The sequence below is a fragment of the Bubalus bubalis genome, chromosome 5 (genome assembly GCF_019923935.1).
Source record: "Bubalus bubalis isolate 160015118507 breed Murrah chromosome 5, NDDB_SH_1, whole genome shotgun sequence".
NCBI lineage: Eukaryota > Metazoa > Chordata > Mammalia > Artiodactyla > Bovidae > Bubalus > Bubalus bubalis.
In genome coordinates, this window is record NC_059161.1 from 116,958,347 (window position 1) to 116,980,078 (window position 21,732).

Sequence of the window (21,732 nt, forward strand, 5' to 3'; positions counted from 1 at the left end):
CCTGTCCTCCTGGCCACGCGCCTTCCCGCACGGTCACGCGGCCCCTGCTTCCTGGCGGTCAGCTCCTGATGAGGTGGCCGGGCTCAGGGCTTTTAGCAGCAGAGCTCACTGTGAAAGTGAAAAAGTGCAAGTGTTAGTCACTCAGTCGTGTCTGACTCCTTGCCAGCCCATGGACTGTAGCCCACCTGGCTCCTCTGTCCATGGGATTTCCCAGGCAAGAATCCTGGAGTGGGTTGTCATTCCCTCCTCCAGGGGATCTTCCCGACCCAGTGATTGAACCTGGGTCTCCTGCATTGCAGGATTCTTTCCCACTGTCTGAGCCACCAGGGATGGGCTGAACTTATTACTCCCTGCCTCTGGGCTCCGAGTCTCAGAGCAGGGAAGGGAGTCAGTGGTTCTCTGTGCGCAGCAGTTGGTGGTGACCTTCCTTTTTTGTTGTGACCTTTAGTGAGTTTCCTACCGAAGCAGATCTGGAAGACTTCACAGAGGCAGCTGCAGACGAGGACGACGAGGAGGAGGAGGAGGGGGAGGAGGAGGTGGTGGAAGACCGCGACTACTACTACGACACCTTCAAGGGCGAGGACTACAATGAGGAGAGCCCCACCGAGCCCAGCAGCTACAGGGCGGCCGCGGAGGAGGGGATCACTCATGACGTTAGAGGTAGACCCACCTGGCCGTCATGTGCTTACAATCTATTAATATTCTTTCATTCACTCACAGGCTGCTTGCCTCCCAGGAGGGCGGCTTCATGCCCCAAAAGTGAGGTCAGCTCTGGGTGCTACCAGGTCTGGCAGCTGACAGATGGAGTCAGGAAACTGTGATGTGCATTGTGAGGACTTAGAGAATCAGAGAGACCATGTGGTCTGCCCTCCGGCAGGATTCTCCCACATCCAGCCGGAGATGTTCCCGCCTGGGAGCCCCTTCCTCAGTGAGGCCAAAGTCCCAGGTTTTGGAGTGGACGTCACTTCTTTAGTTCTTTTCCTGAGTGTGTTCCAATCTGTAGGCTGCCCTGCTTGGCCATCAGGGCATCTGGAATTTGATGACCTGCTGGTAAGGGATCAGGGCCCTTTCAATTTCACCGTTAAATAAAAAGGAAATGTTCTAGCCCACTTCTGTGCAGCCCACTGCCGACTGTATATTTGAAGCCATTTAGGAGCTGAAGAATTGTTTAGGGTTCATCCAGGAGCCGATGACTTACCGAGTCTAGAAGTTTGTGATTAACCTTGGAGAACAGAAAATGTACACTGGCCCTTTCCAGAGGCCTGAGTAGTGTTTACGATGGTGACTGCCACTGAAACTGCCTCTGCGCCCACGCTGCCTCCCTCTGCCCGGGGCGCCCCCGAGACGGCCAAGGCAGGCAGCTGTCCCCACTACACAGACCAGAAATGTGAGGCTCCCGAGCTGTGCGCTGTGGAGTTCCTCCACATCAGCCCTTTCCCACTCTAAGCTCCAGACAGTGCAAGAAGCACTGCTCAGTGTTCTCAGGGCCCAGGGCTCTCCCTTGCCTCGGGAAGGAAGAGGACCACATGCTCAGCGATGGCTGGCAACAATGGTTGGCCGGGACCCCGGGGTCCCACCCCGTCTTGGCCTTCGCTGAGGTCCAGTGTCACTCGGCCCTTCTCCCCTTGCTGGTCTGTAGTTTTGTGAGCCCCCAAAGCCGCTGCTCTGCCCCGCTGACCTTCTGACCGTTTCCACACAGCTGTCTGCTCCCAGGAGGCGCTGACGGGGCCGTGCCGGGCCGTGATGCCCCGCTGGTACTTCGACCTCTCCAAGGGGAAGTGCGTGCGCTTTATATATGGCGGCTGCGGCGGCAACAGGAACAATTTTGAGTCTGAGGATTATTGTATGGCTGTGTGTAAAGCGATGAGTAAGTCCTGTCCGGCGTGCGTCCTCGTGGCCGCGTCTGTGGTGCTCCCCGCCCACTCGGTGTCACTGTTGGTTGTCTGCCCTCCTCTCTGTGCTTTCTAGATCTAGCTCTGCTTTTCTGTCGGCAGTTGTCAGCTCAGTTTTCTGTGTCCTGTGCTCGCTGTGGGCTTGGTGGTGGTGGTGAAGGAGGAGGAGGAGGAGGTGATGGTGGTGATGAAGGAGGTGATGGCGGAGGGGTGGTGCTCCCTCCCTGCCCGAGGGGAGAGCCTGGGGCCTGCCCTTTTGGGAGCCCCTGTGTTGGTTGGGAAGGAGGCCCTGCCCTCTGCTGTCAGATGCTGAAAGGCATGAAGGGCACTCGGATAGGCCATGAGTTCTGCACATGCTCGTGTCCAGGCTTTGTCCCTCATTCTGGTCTTGAGCAGCCCTGTTGCCAACCCCCACAATGCACACTCGCTAAGGGGGACGCCTGCTCTCCAAGGAGGTGACAGTAAGGACACTTTGGGACGCTGAGAACATTGGAACATCTTGATGCACTCCGGGGAGCCTGCTCTGCAGACAAACGGTGGTGACTGTTTCCCCAGTATTCTAGGGGACCTTGGGTCACACAGAGCTTTAGGGAACAGGGAAGTTTTGGTTTGTTTTCTTTGGTCACAAAGGAAATTCTGCGTTCAGTGGAGTCTGGTTCACTCAGACGTCAATAGGTTGCTTTTCTTCGTAGTTAGCCCTTTTCCTGTTGAAGATTCTCATCTGGAGCAGTTCTGACCCATGTGTAGGAAAACCCTTTGGCTGGACAGACCCTTCTGCCTTCTGATTCTGACACTCATTGCCGGTCCTGGTCATTTGCTCTAAAAATTTTTGGCTCTAGCGTCTGATGGCTTTTCATTCAAAGGTTTCCTTCAGACCCTTTTGTTCCCTCTTAATACGATATGGTATACTATTAGTGCTTCCACTGTAGCTGCTGCTCTGTGGGGTTTTTATTTGAAATCATTGAAAAGATGAAAGGGAAAAAAAGAGCCTTTAGGGAACATCAGTGGCAGAAACTTTTCGTTCAGGAAAGACAGAGCTAGAAATTACAATGATTCTTCCTGCTTTGTTAAACTCCTTAAACTAAGGGGGTAAGAAAGCATTGTTTGTGGCGGAAGCCTGAGGAATCAGGGTCATTAAAGATCATGTTGAATGTGAGGCGCAGTCTTTACCCAAAGGATCAAATGTTGATGGGGCAGTAAGAGACACCAGGCGACGGCAGGTGGTCAGAGCACGAACGGCTTTGAAGTCTGCAGAACCGGAGTCTCCTGTTACTGTGGAAGGGGAAGCAGTGTGTCCGAGCACTCATGGAGCCCCTGACTTGAGCGCTTTGGAAGATGGTAGCGTCACTGTCCCTTGAAAGGGACCAGCGCCTGCGGGTGTGCTGGCTTCCTGGGCCGTTAGCCTGCACACAGAGGGCATGTGGTTGTGGGTCCGAGTCCATCGTCTTCAGAACCAGACCTCCAGGTCTGCTGCTCCTGTGCCCTTTCATTCCGGGGTGGACGCAGCTTGCGCTTGTATTATCTTTATCCGGCCCAGTGATATGAACCAAAGGCTCTGTCTCCAACACATAAGCCTTTAAGCTGCGGGCCTACATCACTGAGGGACGTGCTTGTTGGCACGGATGGACTTCAGCACTTTGAAATTCTCCTGAGTGTCATGGGGAACGTGGTTTCTGAAGCAATCTATATAGATTCTGACTTAGTGACAGTCTGCAAATTGGCTGTTGAGACCTTATTTAAACTTAATGTAGGAACCAGATATTCTTGACAAAACTTTGAGCCATAGCTTTTAGGTTTAAAACTCAGTGAGAGGGTAAAAGGGAGATGCCCAGACAGAAGCACGTGGAGTGGCTGGCTGGCTTGTGCTCACGCTCATCATTTTGCCAGTTGCTCGCACGTTGTGTTAAAGTTACGCGGTTCTGGAAATTGGGTGAGTTTGTCTCCGAATGGAAATTTGTTGAATTTGGCTTTTGCTGTCCACGTGGCTCTCAAGTGTGACCGACAGAACAAGTTGTGTGAGCAGGCTGCCTGACATTCCTCCCTGCCCTGGGAAATCCCCAGTGAGTCGGGGTGTTCAGCGTCGCCACAGGTATTTCTTAAGAGGTTAAGTAAACCTGTCGCCTCCACCTCCTGGATGCAGATAAGCTCCTTTGTGCAGACACTCGGCTGCCCGGGGCCACCAGGAACCTGGACTAGGCATGCGGAGTGTTTGTTCTAATGGGCTATTCTCTGGGTGGTGGCCGGGTGAGGCCCTCGAGCGTCATGGATGGAAAAGCCCTGAGTGGCTTCACTTTCACAGCGAGTCCTTGTGAGACGTGTTGTCCCTGCTGGGGGCCTGGGCTGAGGGTCCTCCAGTGGGACTGAAAGCTAAGCAGAGGCAGCTGGGGTGTTTGGACTTTCTCTGCCCAGTCTGTGTGCAGAGAACATACAGTTGAATCAGTGGCCCAGCGTGAGTTGTGACCTAAAAATAGCTGGAGAAAAGGCAGCCTGAGCCCTGCAGTGCCTTTGCACATCTGCCGTCAGCCCTGTCTCTGGTCAGATGCACTCAGTGACCAGAAGGGTAGGTCAGGTAGTTAATTTTAGGTTTTAAGGTTTCAGGAACTGAGGGAGGGTAAGAAGTGTTCCCTTCTCTGCCCCTGAAGTCCCAAGTAGGTACCTCGCTGGTTCTGAAGGTGCAGAGGTGCAGATGGGCCTGGCGGCTGGATTTTGGGTAAGGAAGACAGGGCGGAGTCCCGCCAAATGGGCGCACCCCCCTGAGGTGGTGCCGGACACACCGGTCCCTCCAGCGGGCCCAGCTGGGCTTCGTCCCGAGCACCGTGCAGCTTCAGCATCGGGCCGGGCCCCGGAGAGAACCGTCCGGTCATTCTGTTTCAGTTCCCCCAACTCCTCTGCCAACCAATGACGTCGACGTGTATTTCGAGACTTCTGCAGACGACAATGAGCACGCGCGCTTCCAGAAGGCCAAGGAGCAGCTGGAAATCCGCCACCGCAACCGGATGGACAGGGTAAATCTCGGCCCCTTATCTTTGTGGTGTCAGGGCTTCATAGTTGAAGCAAAGGGACACCACCTCCTCAGGTGAGGCGTGTGAGTGTGAGCGAGACTGTCCCCTGGATGGGACTGGTGCCCACCCCTCCCCCAGCTCTGTGATGTTGGAGTCACCCCTCCCAGGGCTTTACTGTTCCATTCTGCCATGGGGCACTTCCTGTCAACATTACGTTCTGTTTGTTTTTTTAAAGTTTTTTATTTCTGAAAAAGGGAACTCTATATCAATATTGTAAGTAGAAAGCTAGTATCTTTTACCATTAGAAGAGAGTAACGATACTAGTACATTAAATGAAAGCAGTGTTAGAACATTCTGGCTAGATACTGTTGCCTGCTGAAGGTCTGAGTCTCTGGGTTTCTTTTCCTTAAAGGAGTTGGAAGTATCAGAGCAACAGGAGCACCACGTGAGTGCAGCTTTCTCCTAGACTTACTCAGAAGGGTTGAAAGAAAACTGAAAAGGGACTATTTGCCAGGTCTGGGCAGCAGCCTCACGTCTTGTGTGCTGGGAGAAACCTGTTACTGTTCTGAGAAGCAGGTGTTAGCCCTCCTCCCCTTTCTTGTGAGGAGACTGAGGCACAGAGTCTGGCAAATAATGCACCCAAGGTTACGGACGAGGCAGCCGTGAAACGGGGCTCCTGCAGAGGGGCACTGACGCCAGCACCTCCTGAGGCAGCCGCCCTGGACAGACCTTGAGCTCGTGGGCACGTGGGGCACGCGCTCCTTGTGTGCCTTCCCACATCATGTTCAGGGCCCCACAGTATTTTTAGAAAATGGGACCATTGTTCCAGAGATTATCTGGTCATAGTGGCTTTGACCTTTGTTCCAGGTGAAGAAGGAATGGGAAGAGGCTGAACTTCAAGCGAAGAACCTCCCCAAAGCAGAGAGGCAGACTCTCATTCAGGTGAGACATGTCCTCCAGGGAGGGGCCCCAGGCAGACCCTTCGGAATATGGTCAGAGCCAGACTCCCCACAAGGTGGACATTGACCGTCGACACCCCCTTTTAATTGAGAGTTCGTGTCACAAGGAGGTCTTCGCTGCTTCGTTTTCCCTCCCAGTGGTGTTCTCTGGAGTTGCTCACCTGCCGTGGAGGGAAACCCAAGCCCAGGGCAGAGCACACACACCTTTCATGCCCAGAAGTAACCTCTGCTCAGCTGTGTTTATTCTACTCTCCTGGCAAGTCCTCGGGCATCATCCTTCTTAGGCTGCTCCTTGTTTTCTGCAGAAGTGAATGCTTTTTTTTTTTTTCCTTTGGCAGACTTAATTAAAGTCCAAGGCAGAAAATAGAGCTCTCTGATACCAGTTCATCTCTAACTTTGGATGTAAGAATGTAATCTTAGAACCTCAGCAGCTGTCTTCCCCTTGACTAGAGGAGGGCGTCGACAGGAATTGACAGGACTGATTCGGGATCATGACACTGGTTGCTGTTTAAGTCAGCTTGGGTTTATGTTTTGCCACAATCTCTCTGCTCGTGCTGTTGGATCACCTTTGCTTTTTCACCAGTAACCTAGAAAACCCACGAGTGTCCCTTTATGCACTCTGTGGGGGGTCTTAGCTCCCCAGCCTTAAATTCTGTCTGCAGACCTAGCCTGGCACCTGCAGGGAGCCTGCCCTTCACCACATGGTCTGAATGGTCAGCATCGCCTGCCCTGGGGCTGGGCCTGTCCCCCATTGGTCTGTGGTTTGGGGGCACCTTGTCACAGTGTGGGAAAGACAGCCTTCCATTTCTCGCAGTGCACATGGAGAGGCCAGGCCTGGGCTCTGCGTGCTGGGATTTCCATCCCTAGAGGTGCTGAGGAGCCTGCATGACACCCAGATTTATGTGCTCTGGTTAGACGGAGAAGTACAGTCAGCCCTTGAACAGAGGATCCCCCCACACATGGATATTTGCAGTGGTAGACATCACAGCAACGCTCCATCCATGATTGGCTGAATCCGTGGATGCGGGACTGCACATAGGGAGGGCCGACTGTAAGTTAGTTACACGGGCTCTTTGACCAAGGAGGATTGGTGCCCTCAACCCCTACGATATTCAAGGTCACCTCTAAGAACCCTCAGACCCGACCCTTGCTCCCCCCGAGTCTGCGCCTCTTGCAGGGGCAGTGGGCACAGAGAGGCAGAATGGGGTCCACCCCCGTGTGCGTGCACGCCTGCAGGGGCATGGATCCCATGTGGTTCCTTCCTTCTTGCAGCACTTCCAGGCCATGGTGAAGGCACTGGAGAAGGAGGCAGCTAGCGAGAAGCAGCAGCTGGTGGAGACGCACCTGGCGCGTGTGGAGGCCATGCTCAATGACCGCCGCCGGGTGGCGCTGGAGAACTACCTGGCGGCCCTGCAGTCCGACCCTCCGCGGGTGAGCACGCCCAGCCCTAAAGCCCAGGGTAGCCTGTGTGGGACCACTTCCGGCTTGGGGCCGCCGCAGTGCAGACACAGCTTCCCGTGGAAAAGCAGAACCTCGGGGTGCTAGTCGGTAGTTCCCCAACTTTTGCATTTTTATAGTAGCCTTACTTCCAAAGAATAAAAACATGCCTCCCATGGATGAAGACTTTTGAACCAATTCTATTTTAAATCAGACAATGAGCAAGTTTATATCACAGCTCTTTTCTGCCAGTGCTGTTAGACTTGATCCTTCAGCTCTGACTTGCCTTGCTCTGCAGGGACAGGGTGTTTGTCTGTATCCTCCTTAAGCAAGTGAGGTCTGTCCTGAGTATTTACAGCAGCAGATGCTGAGCTCAGGAAACAGCATAGATTGGGCTAGAAGAGGAAGTGGGCTAGAGGCTCTGGGAAATACTGTCTGTAGAGGAGCCTCTGTAACTGTGGAACTTAGCTTTTGGTACCTTACTTAGAAAGATAGCTTCTTATTACTTGGTAACTGAAAGCTTTTAAGAGTACAGGTTTCATTCCTGTGCCTTGCTGAGGCTGACATTCTCAGTGAGTTCTTAAAACTTCACTTTCCTGCCTGTTTTCAGTTCTGTAGTCTCTGGACGTGAAAACTCCCTTTCTGTCTTGCAGCCCCATCGCATCCTTCAGGCCTTGAGGCGCTACGTCCGCGCTGAGAACAAAGACCGCCTCCACACCCTCCGTCACTACCAGCACGTGCTGGCTGTCGACCCCGAGAAGGCGGCCCAGATGAGGTCCCAGGTACGGCAGACGGCGGGGAGACCGCTCTGGCCCGTGCTGCTTGTAATTAGTCCTCGGAGAATGACCTTTTATTTCCAGAGACAGTAGGTCCAAGAGCTGGGTTTTGCAAAGGTACAAATGTAAACATATGTATCCCATACTTTTTAATATTAAGTATGTTCTATTTAAATTGTTTCTGGAAGCTTAGAGATGGATAGTTGTATTGGCGAGATAAGTCAGTTTCTTTCAGTTTATTACTGGTTAAGGGTACCACTAGAATTAACATTTAAAATCTCTTTCTAGGCAAACATTGAGTTGTCCAGAAAGTTCATTTGGGTTTTTCCATAAGATGGTACAAAAACCTGAACAAATATTTGGGCCGACTCTATATCAAGCACGTCTTAAAACGGGACTGTCTTGTACAGTTTCGTTGTTGTTTGGATGCCGTTAGGTCCCGTGTCTTGTCCCCTGCTGTATCCCGTCAGTCTGTGCACTCATCTGTAGGTTGAAAGCAGGTTGTTTCTGGACCTGCTTTCTCGTTCTGGTTTTGTCTGTATATGAACTTGAGTTTTACTCTCTTGTATTCATAGAAATGAAGTTGCCTACAAGACCGCTAGCTTCCTTTAAAACAGTTCGCCTGTTAGTTTTCCTGGAGGGCCTTGAAATGATATAAGTGGTCTTCCTCTATTACTTTCCGTATTCTAAATCCAGCGCTCTGCAGGCTGTGGGGACATGGTGTGCACAGGCTGGGGACCTGTCCCCTCCCGCCTCCTGTTGCTTGTGTGGTGTAACTGTGGGGAAACTTCCCAGAGGCCCTGTGTGGTTCCCCTCCAGCCGCATTCACTGCCTGGTTCTGCTCCAGTATCTGACTGCACAGTTGAATCCTTGTGTGCCCTTGAGCAGCTCACAGTTGTGTGGCGTTAGTTATGTGAGCTGTAAAGATGGAGAAGAATTGTCCTTTAACATACGAGCCCACCCTGGCAGCTGAGTGTTCAGCCAGTGAAAGAAATGGGGCTCCTAAAGAGTGGGAAGGACTTGGGGACCCAGGGCCTCTGCTGGGCCTGGAGTTGAGGCTGTGTTTGAAGGTGGACAGGGTAGGAGAGGAGGAGGAAAGCCCAGCAGACCTTGGGCGGCTTCCAGAAAGCTCAGGCGGGGGAGCTTGCATCCTGACAAGAGGTTAGAATTTTTCAGGTCTACTCGATTTTTTTCAGTGTAATCACATTTTTTTCTTTTTTTTTTAAAGAAAACTAGACTATAGTGAAGTATTTTACAGAGAAGCAGCCTGTTTCGTGTGGTTAGAGTAGCAGGACAGATAAGACCTCGGTCAGTGTGGTCAGTAAACCTTCAAGCCAGGAGGCAGGTGCCACACGCGTGAGGGCCCCGAGAGGCGGAGCATCTTCTTAGAGCATCTGTGCTGCGTGCTGTTTACCGTCTGCTCAAAGCCCTTAATTCTAGGGCAGCTCAGCCCCCAGATTACACTAGCCTTTGCCTATTCCCCGTCGTGTTATGTAAACTCTAGAAAACCCCGACCACGCCGAACCTCTTAGATCCCGTGCACTTTGGCTTGAGGCGTAGGTGATGGACTGCCCCCTCACCCTGCAGCTCCAGGGGGTCCTCCAAAACCCCTGACGCCCAGTGTCCCGCCTGCGGTTGGTCGTGTCCTCGAGGAAACCATCCTCTGACTGCGACAGTGTCCCCGCTGCTGAGACCACACCAGGCAGCTGATGGTCCCCTTTGCATCTGCATTTTTTCTCTAAGGCACTCAACTCGACTCTAGTGCTTTCCCATCAATTTACTTGATTGAAAGAATGGCGAGTGTAAAATTAAATTGCTTTCATCCTTGCTTTTAAAGGTCAGAGAGACATCAATCTACAATAAAAGCCTCTTTCCATTTAACTTCAGTTTTCATTTTGACCCTTCACGTTAATGGCTTCAAGCCCACATAACTAATCCATTGGCTCAGAGCGCCCCCTTGAGGAACAGCTTGGTGGCGGCAGGTGTAACTGGTGGGATTAGCCTTCTCGAGGACCTTGTGTGGTCTATGGCCACCTGCCTCACACTCACTGTGTCATAGGGGCGGAGGTAGCCCAAATCTTATTTCCACCATAGTGAAGTAGCTTAGTCATGTCCAACTCTTTACGACCCCATGAACTGTAGCCTACTAGGCTCCTCTGTCCATGAGATTTTCCAGGCAAGAGTACTGGAGTGGGCTGCCATTTCCTTCTCCAATTCCACCATAAAAAGCTCTGAAATTCAGGGACCACTTTAATGACCCTTTTCCCCTCTTTTTTTGGATGAACTACTTTGGAACTTTTGCATTTAGAAAAGAAATGAGCATGGAAGACATGGTAGATATGTCTTTGTTTATCACCCGTTAAATCAGGTTTGTTTATACCTCAGTGTGAAGGTTTGGAGGCATAGCTTGTTTAGTTAAAGTGAAAGTTTTAGTCACTCAGTCATGTCTGACTCTTTGTGACCCCATGGACTCTAGCCTACCAGGCTCCTATATCCATGGGATTTCCCAGGCAAGAATACTGGACTGGGTGGCCATTTCCTCCTCCAGGGGGATTTTCCTGACCCAGGGCTGGAACCTGTCTCCTGCATGGTAGGCGGATTCTTTACCCCTTGAGCCACCAGGGAAGCCCCGTTTAGTTAAACAGGAATCACCTGTCCTCTTGCTTACAATGATAATCATTTCAAGCAGCTGCTTCACTAAGCACACTCCATGAATGGTCCCACCCCGCAAATCTGCTTTTCAACCAGTGATTTCATTCTTTCGTTACTTCATTTAGTCTGGCCAGTGGTAAAAACCGACCAACTGGTTTCCTCTTTCACTCAGAAAAACCTTCCTGAGTGTCTGACATTGTGCAAATTCGGATTCTTTTTTTTTTTTTTTTTAACTATACTGTCGGGTAATGACACTTTTTAAAGTTTCCCTTAACTTGGAGCACTCCGTGTGGATGAATCCTTAAGTCACTGAGAGTCAATACCCCATGTTCTTGCACCGCAGTGGTCAGTGAATATGGGGGGGGGGCAAGTCCTACTGCCCCTCTGACCAGCTGCTTTGCTGGAGAGCACAGGCCTTTGTAGAGCGTGTGGGTGTCCGGCAGGCCGGGCTGTTCTGGTGACAGAGCCTCCCCCCACCTCGTACTCGCAGGTGATGACGCATCTCCATGTGATTGAAGAACGGCGGAACCAGAGCCTCTCCCTGCTCTACAAAGTCCCGTATGTGGCCCAAGAGATCCAACAGGAAATCGGTGGGTGCCAGCTGTGGGCGTCAAGGTCAGACCATGCCGGATTAGAGAAAGGAGGCTGGGCATTAGTGCGCACAGGCTCACGTGGTCAAGTCCTGGGCTGGCAGCCACAGAGCCTTGAGTTTCACTGACCTTGACTCTTGTTACCAGAAGAGAAACCTAGGGTGTGAAATTGCAAGGGACTGGGCATGCGTCCTCTTAACCCTCCCCTCTGTAACTGCTGGTATATTTCAAGGCACCTGTTCACACCATTCTCACTTCCTCTCCCTCTTCTGGTCTTTCCCTTCATTTATTCAACAAACGTTTGTCGTGCCTACTGTGTGTCGCAGAGCAGAACGCGCACCGGTAGACAGACCTCCGGAAGCTCACGTTGTAGGAGGAGAGGACAGGAAGATGAGTGTCCGTGGGAGGGGGTGTCCTGTGCTGGAGGTGGAAGGGTGGGCTGGGGAGGTGCCTGGTGGTCAGGCTGCCTTGGGGCGGGGGCGGGTGGAGTGAGGGGGTTGGTCTAGTGATGAGAAGGAGCCCTCCCTGCAGAGACCCCCCAGCAGGAAAACAGCAAGCACAGGAAGTGACGACTGCAGAGCCTGAAGTTGAGAGATTTTAGCAAAATCAAGGAGTTTGGATTTTATTCTGGGATAACAGAAAGTCACTCAAGGGTTTTAAACTAGCGAGTGACTATATCTGGATTATGCTTTTTTAAAACAATGTGAATTTAAAAAAAATTACCAGGTTGCTGTGTCGAGGGTTGATGAAAATTGGAAGTCACCAGAAAGCAGTTGTAAAAATCCAGGGGAGAGGGGCTGGCTGAGTGCCCTGAGACAGGAATGGGAGGAGCTGGAGGGGTGGGTGGACTTGAAGGGTGCCTTTCAGAGGAAGGGTGAACAGGGGTGGGTGGGGCAGGGGGTGAGGGGAAGAAAAGCACTGGATATGCCCTGGTTCTCATTGTGAGCAGCTGAGTGGGTGGTGGGGCCAAACAGTGCTGAGGTACAGTGTGGTCTTCACTTGTTAAAATGGAAACTGCCCTTGGACAGTAAGTGATCGGCTCTCAGTTAGATGAGCCAGATCTCCAGGCTATAGGTACAAGACACAGATGTGGGGGTCATGATCCATAGATGGTATTTACACCTGTGTCATTGGAGGAAACCACTTAATCAGAGTGAATTGCTAGAGGAGAGAGGGGTGCTCAGGAACGAGCCCTGGGGTTCCCAGTGCTGGGGCTCTGCAGTCTACAGAGTCAGAGGTGCACACTCAGGTGAGAGGAACAGGTCGTGGCCTGAATTGTGAACTGGTGAGACTCCTGTTTAAACAGAGCTCGCATCCGACCAGATTAGTCCCGTTCAGGCTGTCCTGTGCCAGGAAACAATATCTTTCTGAAAACATGGCTCCTGGGCGTCTGTCTTTATCAGATGAACTGCTTCAAGAACAGCGAGCCGACATGGACCAGTTCAGCTCCTCCTTCTCAGAAACCCCCGTGGACGTGCGGGTGAGCTCGGAGGAGAGCGACGAGATCCCGCCGTTCCACTCCCTCCATCCCTTCCCATCCCTGCCTGAGAACGAAGGTGCGTATGCGCAACAGGCCAGCCCAGCAGTGGGACCAAGGGCAGGGAGGGACGTGGTTAGAAAATGGAAATCAGATGAAGGGAGGGGTGGGGGTGTCAGGGGGATGGGGTCCTCCAAGCACCTTCCGAGTGGGGCACCTTCAGAACCTCAGAAGTTTGTGGTGTTTCTCCCTTGTGTTAGACCAAAGCCTAAAGCCCTCTGTTTGTCCGTGGCCACTAGCTGCATCCAGCGTGTGAGGCCTAGATGTGGAGGCCCCTTTGCAGCTTAAATAGCACTTTGGTGTCCTAGGCTGTCCTTGTCTTTTCCTCACGGTCTTGGGAAGTAGGCGATGGGAGGCTCCCTGCTGCTTCCCAGGTCTGCAGTGTGCTCTCAGAGCCATGAGTCTGTACCAGAAATAAACAGGCTGCTGGTCCCAGGCCCTGAGGCCAGGGTGTGCAGTCAGCTTCCATTTATTTGTCTGCTGCTGTCGCGGCCGATGGCGCTGATGATAAAAACAGTGGCCGCCGCTGTCCGGGCCCCCACACGCTCCAGCCTCTGTATGCGGATGCTTTCCTGTATATTGTCTTCCCCAAAATAATGCTCTCAGGAAGGGACTGGAAGTGTTCCTGTCTGGGTATCAAGGGTTTAAAGAGCGTCAGTGTCTGCCTAGGGTCACATAGCTCATAGGTGGGAAGGAAGGACTGGAGCCTGAGTTGAGGCAGTCCTGAGTCCTGGGCCCAGATCCAGTGATGCCACCACAGAAGCCCAAGAAAAGGGCATCCAGTTCGGCCTCCAGACCCCAACACAAGTGTCTTCTTCTAAACCTACTGTCTCAGAGGTGCCAACTCAGAACAGCTGAGCCTCTGATAGTACAAGAGAATCCGAGGAATGAGCCAGACAAAGAGGTGCCGCCTCACTCCCCTTCCGTTCCCTCACAGACCCCCACCCTTGCACCCTGGCAGGGCTGCAAGGGTCCCTGCTTCATAGCTTGTTACTGGCGGGGGCATCTTAGATGTTTGTGAACTAGGACCTTGTCTCCTTGGAAAACCACGACGAGGAATAACTTGTGTTTCTGTTACTTTCTCAGGAAGATAACTTGGGGCTAGCTAAATGATTTAGAAATCTCACAGAAGCCCTCCCGAGAGACCCAAGACCACCTGCCTTTTTCCCCTCCCCTCCAATCTTGCTGTAGCTCTCACGATGCTGTTTGCTTATGGGGAAGTGCAGGCCCCTTTTGTAAGAAAGCATGCTTTTTGTTTATGTTACACAGAAGGTCTAAGGTAGGAATTTTGAAAGAAGGCGTTTTTTTTTTTTCCTTAATCTCCTCTTGTGCTGTTTTGTTTTTGCTGCTTTCCTTTCTGCTAGACTCTCAGCCGGAGTTGTTCCACCCAATGAAGAAAGGTTGGTTTGTCATAGATGTTCCCACTAAGGCCTTCATTCCCTGCATTTGCCCTGAAGTTTCATGCTCTGCTTCATCCCATCATTAACTTCTTCCACCTCATCCCTTTAGATGTGGCTGTGAGGGGAGCCAGTGCAGCCAGACCTCCGGCACCTGAGTACTGAGCAACCAAAGTAGATTCTTCATAAACCCTTTTAATCTGGGTGGACTTTTAAAAGTATATCCAGTTTAAACGGGTTGGTTTCCAATTGCTGGCATAAGTAAAAACACACTTGTGGTCAGGTGGAGAGTCATTTTATTTTACCTCTCTTTCTCTGCCGCTCCCACTTACATCTTTTCCCTTTCTTCTTAGCTGTCCCTTGCTTTTTGTCCATGCCCAGGTGTCTTTGTTTCCAGCTGTCTCATGTGCCCTGAGATGTAGTGTCCCTTTAGGACATGGTAGAAGCTGATGGTGAAACAGGTTGAGACAAGTGAACTCCTGATGTAATAAGTGTCCAGTTTTCAGACAAAGTTAACTGCATGTGGGCACAGGCTGCAGGCTTGCAACCTTGATCTTGTGTAACCCACTGCACACACTGGAGGTAGGGGTCTTAACTTTCTTTTCTAGATAAGGCAGTTGAAGAAGCCTCAGCTTCCATGAGTTAAGTCATGAGCTGAAGAAGTAGAGGAGCCAGCATTTGAACCTGGCTTCTTCAGTCTTCCGAGCCCACGGTGCTTCTATTTCATGGAACGCAGTGTGGCTGCAGCATTTCTGGGTGGGTGGGTGGCCCAGTCTCAGAGTCTCGGTGAACAAGGACTCACAGACTGACTTCTGTGTGCTGCGCCCCGGCTGAAGGGTTGGGGGTGGTGTATGTGTTGGTTTTCAGAACACAAGGGTGTGTGAGCTTGGTTTTATTCCCTTGGGTGTTCCTCTCCGTCACTGGAGGGCATTCTTCTGAGCAGCACATGTGTTTAGATGAAGACGAATTTTCTAAAAGTCTAACTGGCTTTCACCTTTATGCTTCAGCTGTTATTCACTGGAATAGTTTAAACGTTAACTTTTGGTCTCTTAACGTCTCCTGATTATTCAATCTATATAACCAACGTGGTTTTGGTCGGCATTTAAGAAACACATGGGTTGTACCACCAAAAAAAGTGTTAGGACAGTCTGCACACTGGCAGTAGGGCTTTGAGTCCATTGGTTCAGTGCCACATTTTTCAAATAGGATCCTGCCCTTAGGACCTTTGAAATTCTGACGAGAGAGAGAGGGATGGGAGGAGCAGTTCGAATTGACTGGGCTTGGTCATGAGCATCTGTGCGCTGAAATACAGCCTTACTATTTCATTGACGTTCTGAGGCTACAGAAGCCAGCCCTGCTTTAACTTGCCCTCGAATCAAGTTGTGAGACTCTTTTAAAATGAACACTTTGGGGCGAAAGCTGCCTGGTTTCTGGCTGCATTCTAATGAGTGAAGTGTCAGCTGGCCAGGGGTTCAAAAGCTGCAGTGTAGTGACTGGAGGCTCTGGGTCCAGCCCAAGTCTGGCTGTAAGCTGGACAGCTTTGCCGTGGCTGGGCCTCTAGCAGCCCGTGGACAGCGAGCTTTGTAGATTCCCATATTGGCATCTGACTCACCTGCCATGGTCGCCTTAGAATGCCACGTGTGTTGCCGGGTTGATCTGTTTGTAAAAGGTTCAGGTCACAGGCATCTATAGCACTGTGTTTGTTATTATTAACAAAACACTCAAAGAGAGCTGGAAGTCACATGCTTTGGAGCGAAAACTAGACGATTGCATCTCGCTCTTGCTGTCGTTCAGAGTGCCACGCGCAGGCGACGCTGGCTCAGGCGATGTCTGACCTTGACAAGAGGACAGTTGACATTCTTGCTCTGTTTATGGAGCAGTGCTGTCCAGCCTGGTGTTAGAAATCTCCCTGTGTAGGGAACGCCTCCTTCCTATTCAGGATGTGATGGTCTGGTGCAGGCCCGGGAGGGTTACAGCATAGTGAGAGACAGAACAAGACCAGTCATCACACACATGATTTTTAAGTACCATGACCTGGGAATGTCTCCCCAAAAGATCTGCAGCTTGAAGGACAGATGGGCAGGTACAAGGGAAGGGAGGGCATTTCAGCAGAAAGACGGTGCTCGAGGTGGGCGTGCAGGGGTGACAGTTCTTCCATTCGGAGCCCCGATGGCAAAGGAGCAAGTGGGGGTAGTAGGTGCTTGGTGATACCACAGAGGGGTCGAGGGTTTTTTTGGTGCTGGAAGGCCTTTAGACCCAGTTTCTATTTGTAGTTCAAAGCGTGTTCTCTCCTGAAGGCTTACACAGTGAGCACCACATCCTCTTCCTGTCCCATGACACCCATCGGTCCTGTGTCCCTCATCCCTGTGGAGCATAACGCATCCTCCAGGATGGGAGCAAGTAGCACATCGAGAGCCGGGGGTGGGGGCATGCCGTGGGGGCTCCCTGACTCTCAGGAGGGAGTCTGCCACTTCTGTGAGGCGGACGTGAGGTCAGCCCACCTCGGGAGACAGCAGCGCTCTCTGCACACAGGATCCGCACTAGGAGAGCAGGACGGAGGACTGATCGGGGCTGAGGAGAAAGTGATCAACAGCAAGAAGAAAGTGGATGAGAACATGGTGAGCCGCTTCTCCCTGCTCCGTGTCCGAGTTAACTTTGAGAACGATCGGACACTCCCCTGCTGGACCCCAACGTGTCCATGCCCACAGGGGAGCACAGGGCAGGCTCCCACTGCCCCAACAGTTGTGCCCTGTTCTTCAGCATCTACATATGAGATGGAGCAATTCTTTCAGCAGTAGCTCATCTCTTGCTATACAGTGGAAAATAATATTTGCAACTATGGGTATGAACAAATGTGAGAGGCTGTTTATAATGAGTAGATTTAATAACTTGAAGTGGAATAGAATCACATTTGGTTCTTTAGCTGCCTGAGGTTTATACCTCCTGCTAATTATTTTTCTAGCATTTTTATCACTTAATGTTTCTAGATTATCCTTAACTGAGTTTGATATTTGAACATGGCTACTGGATAGTCTGTCCTGAAATACCTCCACAATGGTCACTTAAAGGAAAAGGCAGGGGACAGCCCTTAAAAGACCAACTGCTGTACGGTAATTTTGCACCCAGTCCTGCTCCTTTGTTAAGGAGTTTGGTGAGTGGACCTAGGAAACGTGGCAGAACTGATGGGTTGCTGGGTGTCCATCCAGTGTCTGTTTCCCTGCTCCAAATGGTATGTGGAACAGCGAAGAAGTAGTTACCCATATGCTAAACTTCCCCTCCCACTCAGCTGGTGACATTTCCCCGCTGTTTCAGGTCATTGATGAGACCCTGGACGTGAAGGAAATGATTTTCAACGCTGAGAGAGTTGGAGGCCTCGAGGAAGAACCGGTATGCGTTTTGTTCCAAAACCTGATGGCAGGTCTCAGGTCAGCCTTGGCTGTTTTCTCTCCTGCCCTCCCAGTTCAGGGGGAAGACAGAGCAGCACCTGCTATCTAAAGTTATCAAGGTCCCGCGTCCCCCATTTTCCTGTACTTTCAGATAAGAAAGATTAGCATCCCCATGAAGGGAAAGGAAGGGCTTCCCTGATAGCTCAGTTGGTAAAGAATCCACCTGCAGTGCAGGAGACCCCGGTTCAATTCCTGGGTCAGGAAGATCTGCTGGAGAAGGGATAGGCTACCTATTCCAATATTCTTGGGCTTCTCTTGTTGCTCAGCTGGTAAAAAAAAATCAGCCTGAAAGCGGGAGACCTGGGTTTGTCCCTGGAGGGAAAGGATGGGGGCCCTCCCCACCTGGATAACCACTTGGGCAGCAGGGTTCTGGCGCCCCGCGGGCTTGTCGTCTCTTACACCCTGTGGCCTGTCTGTTCTGTTGCTTCAGGAGTCTGTAGGGCCACTGCGGGAAGACTTCAGCCTGAGCAGCAGTGCCCTCATCGGCCTGCTGGTCGTCGCGGTGGCCATCGCCACCATCATCGTCATCAGCCTAGTGATGCTGAGGAGGAGGCAGTACGGCAGCATCAGCCATGGCATCGTGGAGGTGAGCCGTCAACGAGCTGGACAGGACCCGAGCGTCAGCTTAATCACTGTGGTATTGGCTGCCGTCTTGGAAGTCAGCTCCCGCTGAATTAAGCTGATCTGCAACAAGGGCTGTCACCAACATTTAACATTAATTTGGGCTTTGACTGTGAATGTGAGGAAGTCTTAAGAGCATTTTATGCTGAGAAAATGGTTTTCTCAAATTGTTTCCTTAGTGTTTCCTTTTTTTTTCAGGTGCGTTAGATGTTTGAGAATGAAGGACTGCTAATGCTGTTTTTTTTTAACTTTTTAATATCTATTTATTATTAGTTTGCTTCTTTTGACTTGGTTTCTAAGGAGCAAACCAGGTAGGTATATGACAGATCAGGTAACAATGGCTATGTGAGTGAACTGAGTCTTAAAAATATGAAAGAGGAATAACACTCTTATTTTTCAATAGGGGAAAAAAAGCAGCAGGAGATTCAGAAAGAAAGAGCCAGACCAGATTGTTTTCTGATCCGTCTTTTGCTCATTTGTATTCAGAGCTGTTTACTTAGCACTAATTTTTAGTGGGCGGTGGGAATGCCCACGGTGTCTTAATTCCAGAAAATGAATATGGTAAGGAATAGAATGCGGTTGGGAAAATTCGTCCAAATGCACTTAGTTATCTGGTTTCACCTCCTCCTGGACCCTGATCAGGTGGTAGGATTCTGGAGCTGGAGGAGACTGGAGGCCATCCGGTCTTGCTGCTGGCATGGCTCGCCCTCGCCCAGGCCGCCCCTCATAGACACGGCAGAGCAGAGACTTGCTGTAGATTCAGCTCACCGTTCCCTCCAACGTGGACTCTAGGTTTCAGGAGGCTGGCCTCTCTGACCCTCTTTTCTTTTATTATTATTATTTTTTTTTTTTTTAATAAAAAGTTTTAAATGTACAAAAAGTTCCAGGACAATACTTCATCCTACCTAGAGGTGTAGCAGCTGCTACGGCAGGGAATGCGGATGTCTGTACAGGAATGGAACTAAGGGTCCTCACCGCCTCGGACGCAAGGAACAGCTTACTGTTTGCCAGATTCCTTAATTCTTCCTGTGGCCAGGGGTCCTTTCCCCATGACCTTCCCTTTTAGCCCTTCCAGTGTCTTCTGCTCCTCCTTCTGTTTATGCTTGAATGCCTTACCCTCCTCGTCCGTCTCCTTGGCTTGAATGCCTTACCCTCCTTGTCCTTCTCCTTGGCTTGAATGCCTTACCCTCCTCCTCCATCTCCTTGGCTTGAATGCCTTACCCTCCTCGTCCGTCTCCTTGGCTTGCTTCTTGGGTGGCTTCAGGGGCCTCTTGCCACCTTCGCAGCCCGACATGGCACCTGCCGCCCCTTCCCCAGACCCTGCCACTGGAAGCGGAACTCTCCGTCCCAGCTCCTGCGCCGATACCCCCCAGTTTTCTTTTTTTATTTCTTTGGCTTCATTGGGTCTTAGTTGCGACGCCTGGGGTCTTCACTGGGGCGTGCGATCTGTTGTTGCAACACGAGGGCTCTCGTTGGGGCTCGAGGGCTCAGTAGTTGGGTCGTGTGGGCGTCATTGCTCCACAGCATGTGGGATCTTCACTCCCCAACCAGGGATCAAACCTGTATCCCCCGTGTTGCAAGGCAGATTCTTAACCACTGGACCACCAGGGAAGCCCCCGACCCTCTTCTCTTCTCCTGCTGGGTCCTCACTGCCTGCTCTTGTCTGGCCTGCGCCCGTGGTCCCCGGGGATCGCACAGTTCATGTCTTCTGACACCCTGGCATGTTCTCCTGCGTTCTCACAGTGACCGCCGTCTTTGTTCCTCCAGGTCGACCCGATGCTCACCCCAGAAGAGCGTCACCTGAGCAAGATGCAGAACCATGGCTACGAAAACCCAACCTACAAATACCTGGAGCAGATGCAGATTTAAGCGGGGGAAGCGCAGCGCCAGTGGAGGGAGGTTGGGCGGGCAGCAGACGTCCAGAGGTCTGGATGGACGATGGACCGACAGTGACTTCCAGAGGAGTTCCTCGACACTCAGATCTCCTGGAGCATTAAGACTATAAAGTACTACTGTAGAGTCACAATTTCCATTCTTTTAAATGGGCGAAAAAATGTTAATATAACAATATATGATATATAAACCTTAAATGAACAAATGATCTATTGCAGATATTTGACTGATGTAGTTTTCTTTTTTTAAATTAATCAGGAATCTCACTTCTATTATATCATCTCACACATGCTCTCTATTGAAATGGAAAATGTTGATTGTCAATGATAGACCGAACATGCTACATGCGGGCCGTTTGTTCCAGCTGCACTGTGTAAACCAACTCTTTAAGGCTCACTGTCCTGATTTTTATTAAAAAAAAAAAAAAATGAAGAAGAAGAGGCAGTATTCCCTTTAAATGGGCTTTCAGAAAGTTACTGAGAAAGCTGAATCAGGAGCTGTTATTATTGGTCCTTAAAGTACATCACCATCCCCTCTGAAAATGCCTTTGAAGGACCCTTTCTCGGAGATCTGGTGCTCCCGCCGCTGGGTACCAGGGTGTCTTCTCACAAGTCCTGTCACCAGAGAGGTGCTCAGAGCAAGCATTTGCGCTTCAGCATCTCTCAGCGAGCCTGTGTGTGCAGAGCAGGCCCACTGCTGCGCTCCTTCTCAATCCAGTTCTTCCACAGAAGTTAGCCTGTCGTTGGTACCTGGCGACCCTCCTCTGTCTGCCGTTGACTCGCCGTAGCTTCTGACCACGCACGTCCTTCCCAAGTGATGTCTAGATGTGCAGTTTTCCTCTTTGGGTAATCCCTGGCCCCCCTCCCCCGCCAAGGCACTGGTCCGCACCATCCACTGGGAGAAGACGGCAGGAGGAGACGGCCAGCGGCCCGGGGAGAACCAGGGAGGTGTGCTTTTCTGTGGAAGGTGGATGTTCCAAGCTGTACACGAAATGACCTGTAGACCCCATGGAAGCTCCGAAAGTTTTGTTTCGTTCACATGAGTCTCTGTGATGCTTGTGTAGTTGATGTTGCTGCTCACAGCTGCTTCTTTTCCTTTTTTTTTTTTTTTTAAATTCAGAAGGTTCTGGTAACCTGTGGTGTATCTTTTTTTCTATTTCCCTGTGATGTTTTTTTTCTTCTTCCTCCCCTTTACCCATCCATGTCTCTTCCCACTATGCACAGATAAACTTCACCTACAAACTCCTTAATCTGATCTGTGGAGAATGTACAGAGTTTAAACACATCAATAAATACTTTAACTTCCACCAGGACTCCGTGTGTCATTGGCCTGGCGTTACTCGTGGTGACTGCTTCAACCCTCCACCCCGGAGGGTGGGTGGCTTCCTTTTCTGGAGGGTCACTGACCACTCGGCGGAGGCAGGAATTGGTCCAGCAGGCTGGACTCCTGAGCTTGAATTGCATTTTTCATTTAAAAAATTTAAAAAAGAGAAAAGGTTCCTTCAACCTCAAAGCTTATGACATTTTTTTA

The 21,732-nt window shown here is 51.0% G+C and overlaps 1 protein-coding gene across 4 annotated transcripts in view; it reads left to right on the forward strand.

Moving 5' to 3' along the window:
- APLP2 (amyloid beta precursor like protein 2) overlaps positions 1 to 21,508 on the forward strand; it is a 62,397-nt gene extending 40,889 nt beyond the window's left edge. Inside the window, exons 6-18 of one of the 4 annotated variants that reach the window (XM_006061679.4) lie at positions 449 to 660; positions 1,700 to 1,867; positions 4,767 to 4,897; positions 5,762 to 5,836; positions 7,126 to 7,284; positions 7,944 to 8,072; positions 11,209 to 11,308; positions 12,712 to 12,864; positions 14,210 to 14,245; positions 16,775 to 16,860; positions 17,555 to 17,629; positions 18,119 to 18,274; positions 20,077 to 21,508. In XM_006061679.4, the coding sequence (XP_006061741.4) occupies positions 449 to 660; positions 1,700 to 1,867; positions 4,767 to 4,897; positions 5,762 to 5,836; positions 7,126 to 7,284; positions 7,944 to 8,072; positions 11,209 to 11,308; positions 12,712 to 12,864; positions 14,210 to 14,245; positions 16,775 to 16,860; positions 17,555 to 17,629; positions 18,119 to 18,274; positions 20,077 to 20,178 (1,582 nt within the window). In that variant the 3' untranslated portion in view covers positions 20,179 to 21,508. The remainder of the gene's footprint in view (positions 1 to 448; positions 661 to 1,699; positions 1,868 to 4,766; positions 4,898 to 5,761; positions 5,837 to 7,125; positions 7,285 to 7,943; positions 8,073 to 11,208; positions 11,309 to 12,711; positions 12,865 to 14,209; positions 14,246 to 16,774; positions 16,861 to 17,554; positions 17,630 to 18,118; positions 18,275 to 20,076) is intronic. The other 3 variants (XM_044943573.2, XM_044943572.2, XM_044943574.2) reach the window with 3 other exon arrangements.
- The last annotated feature ends 224 nt before the right edge of the window (positions 21,509 to 21,732 follow it).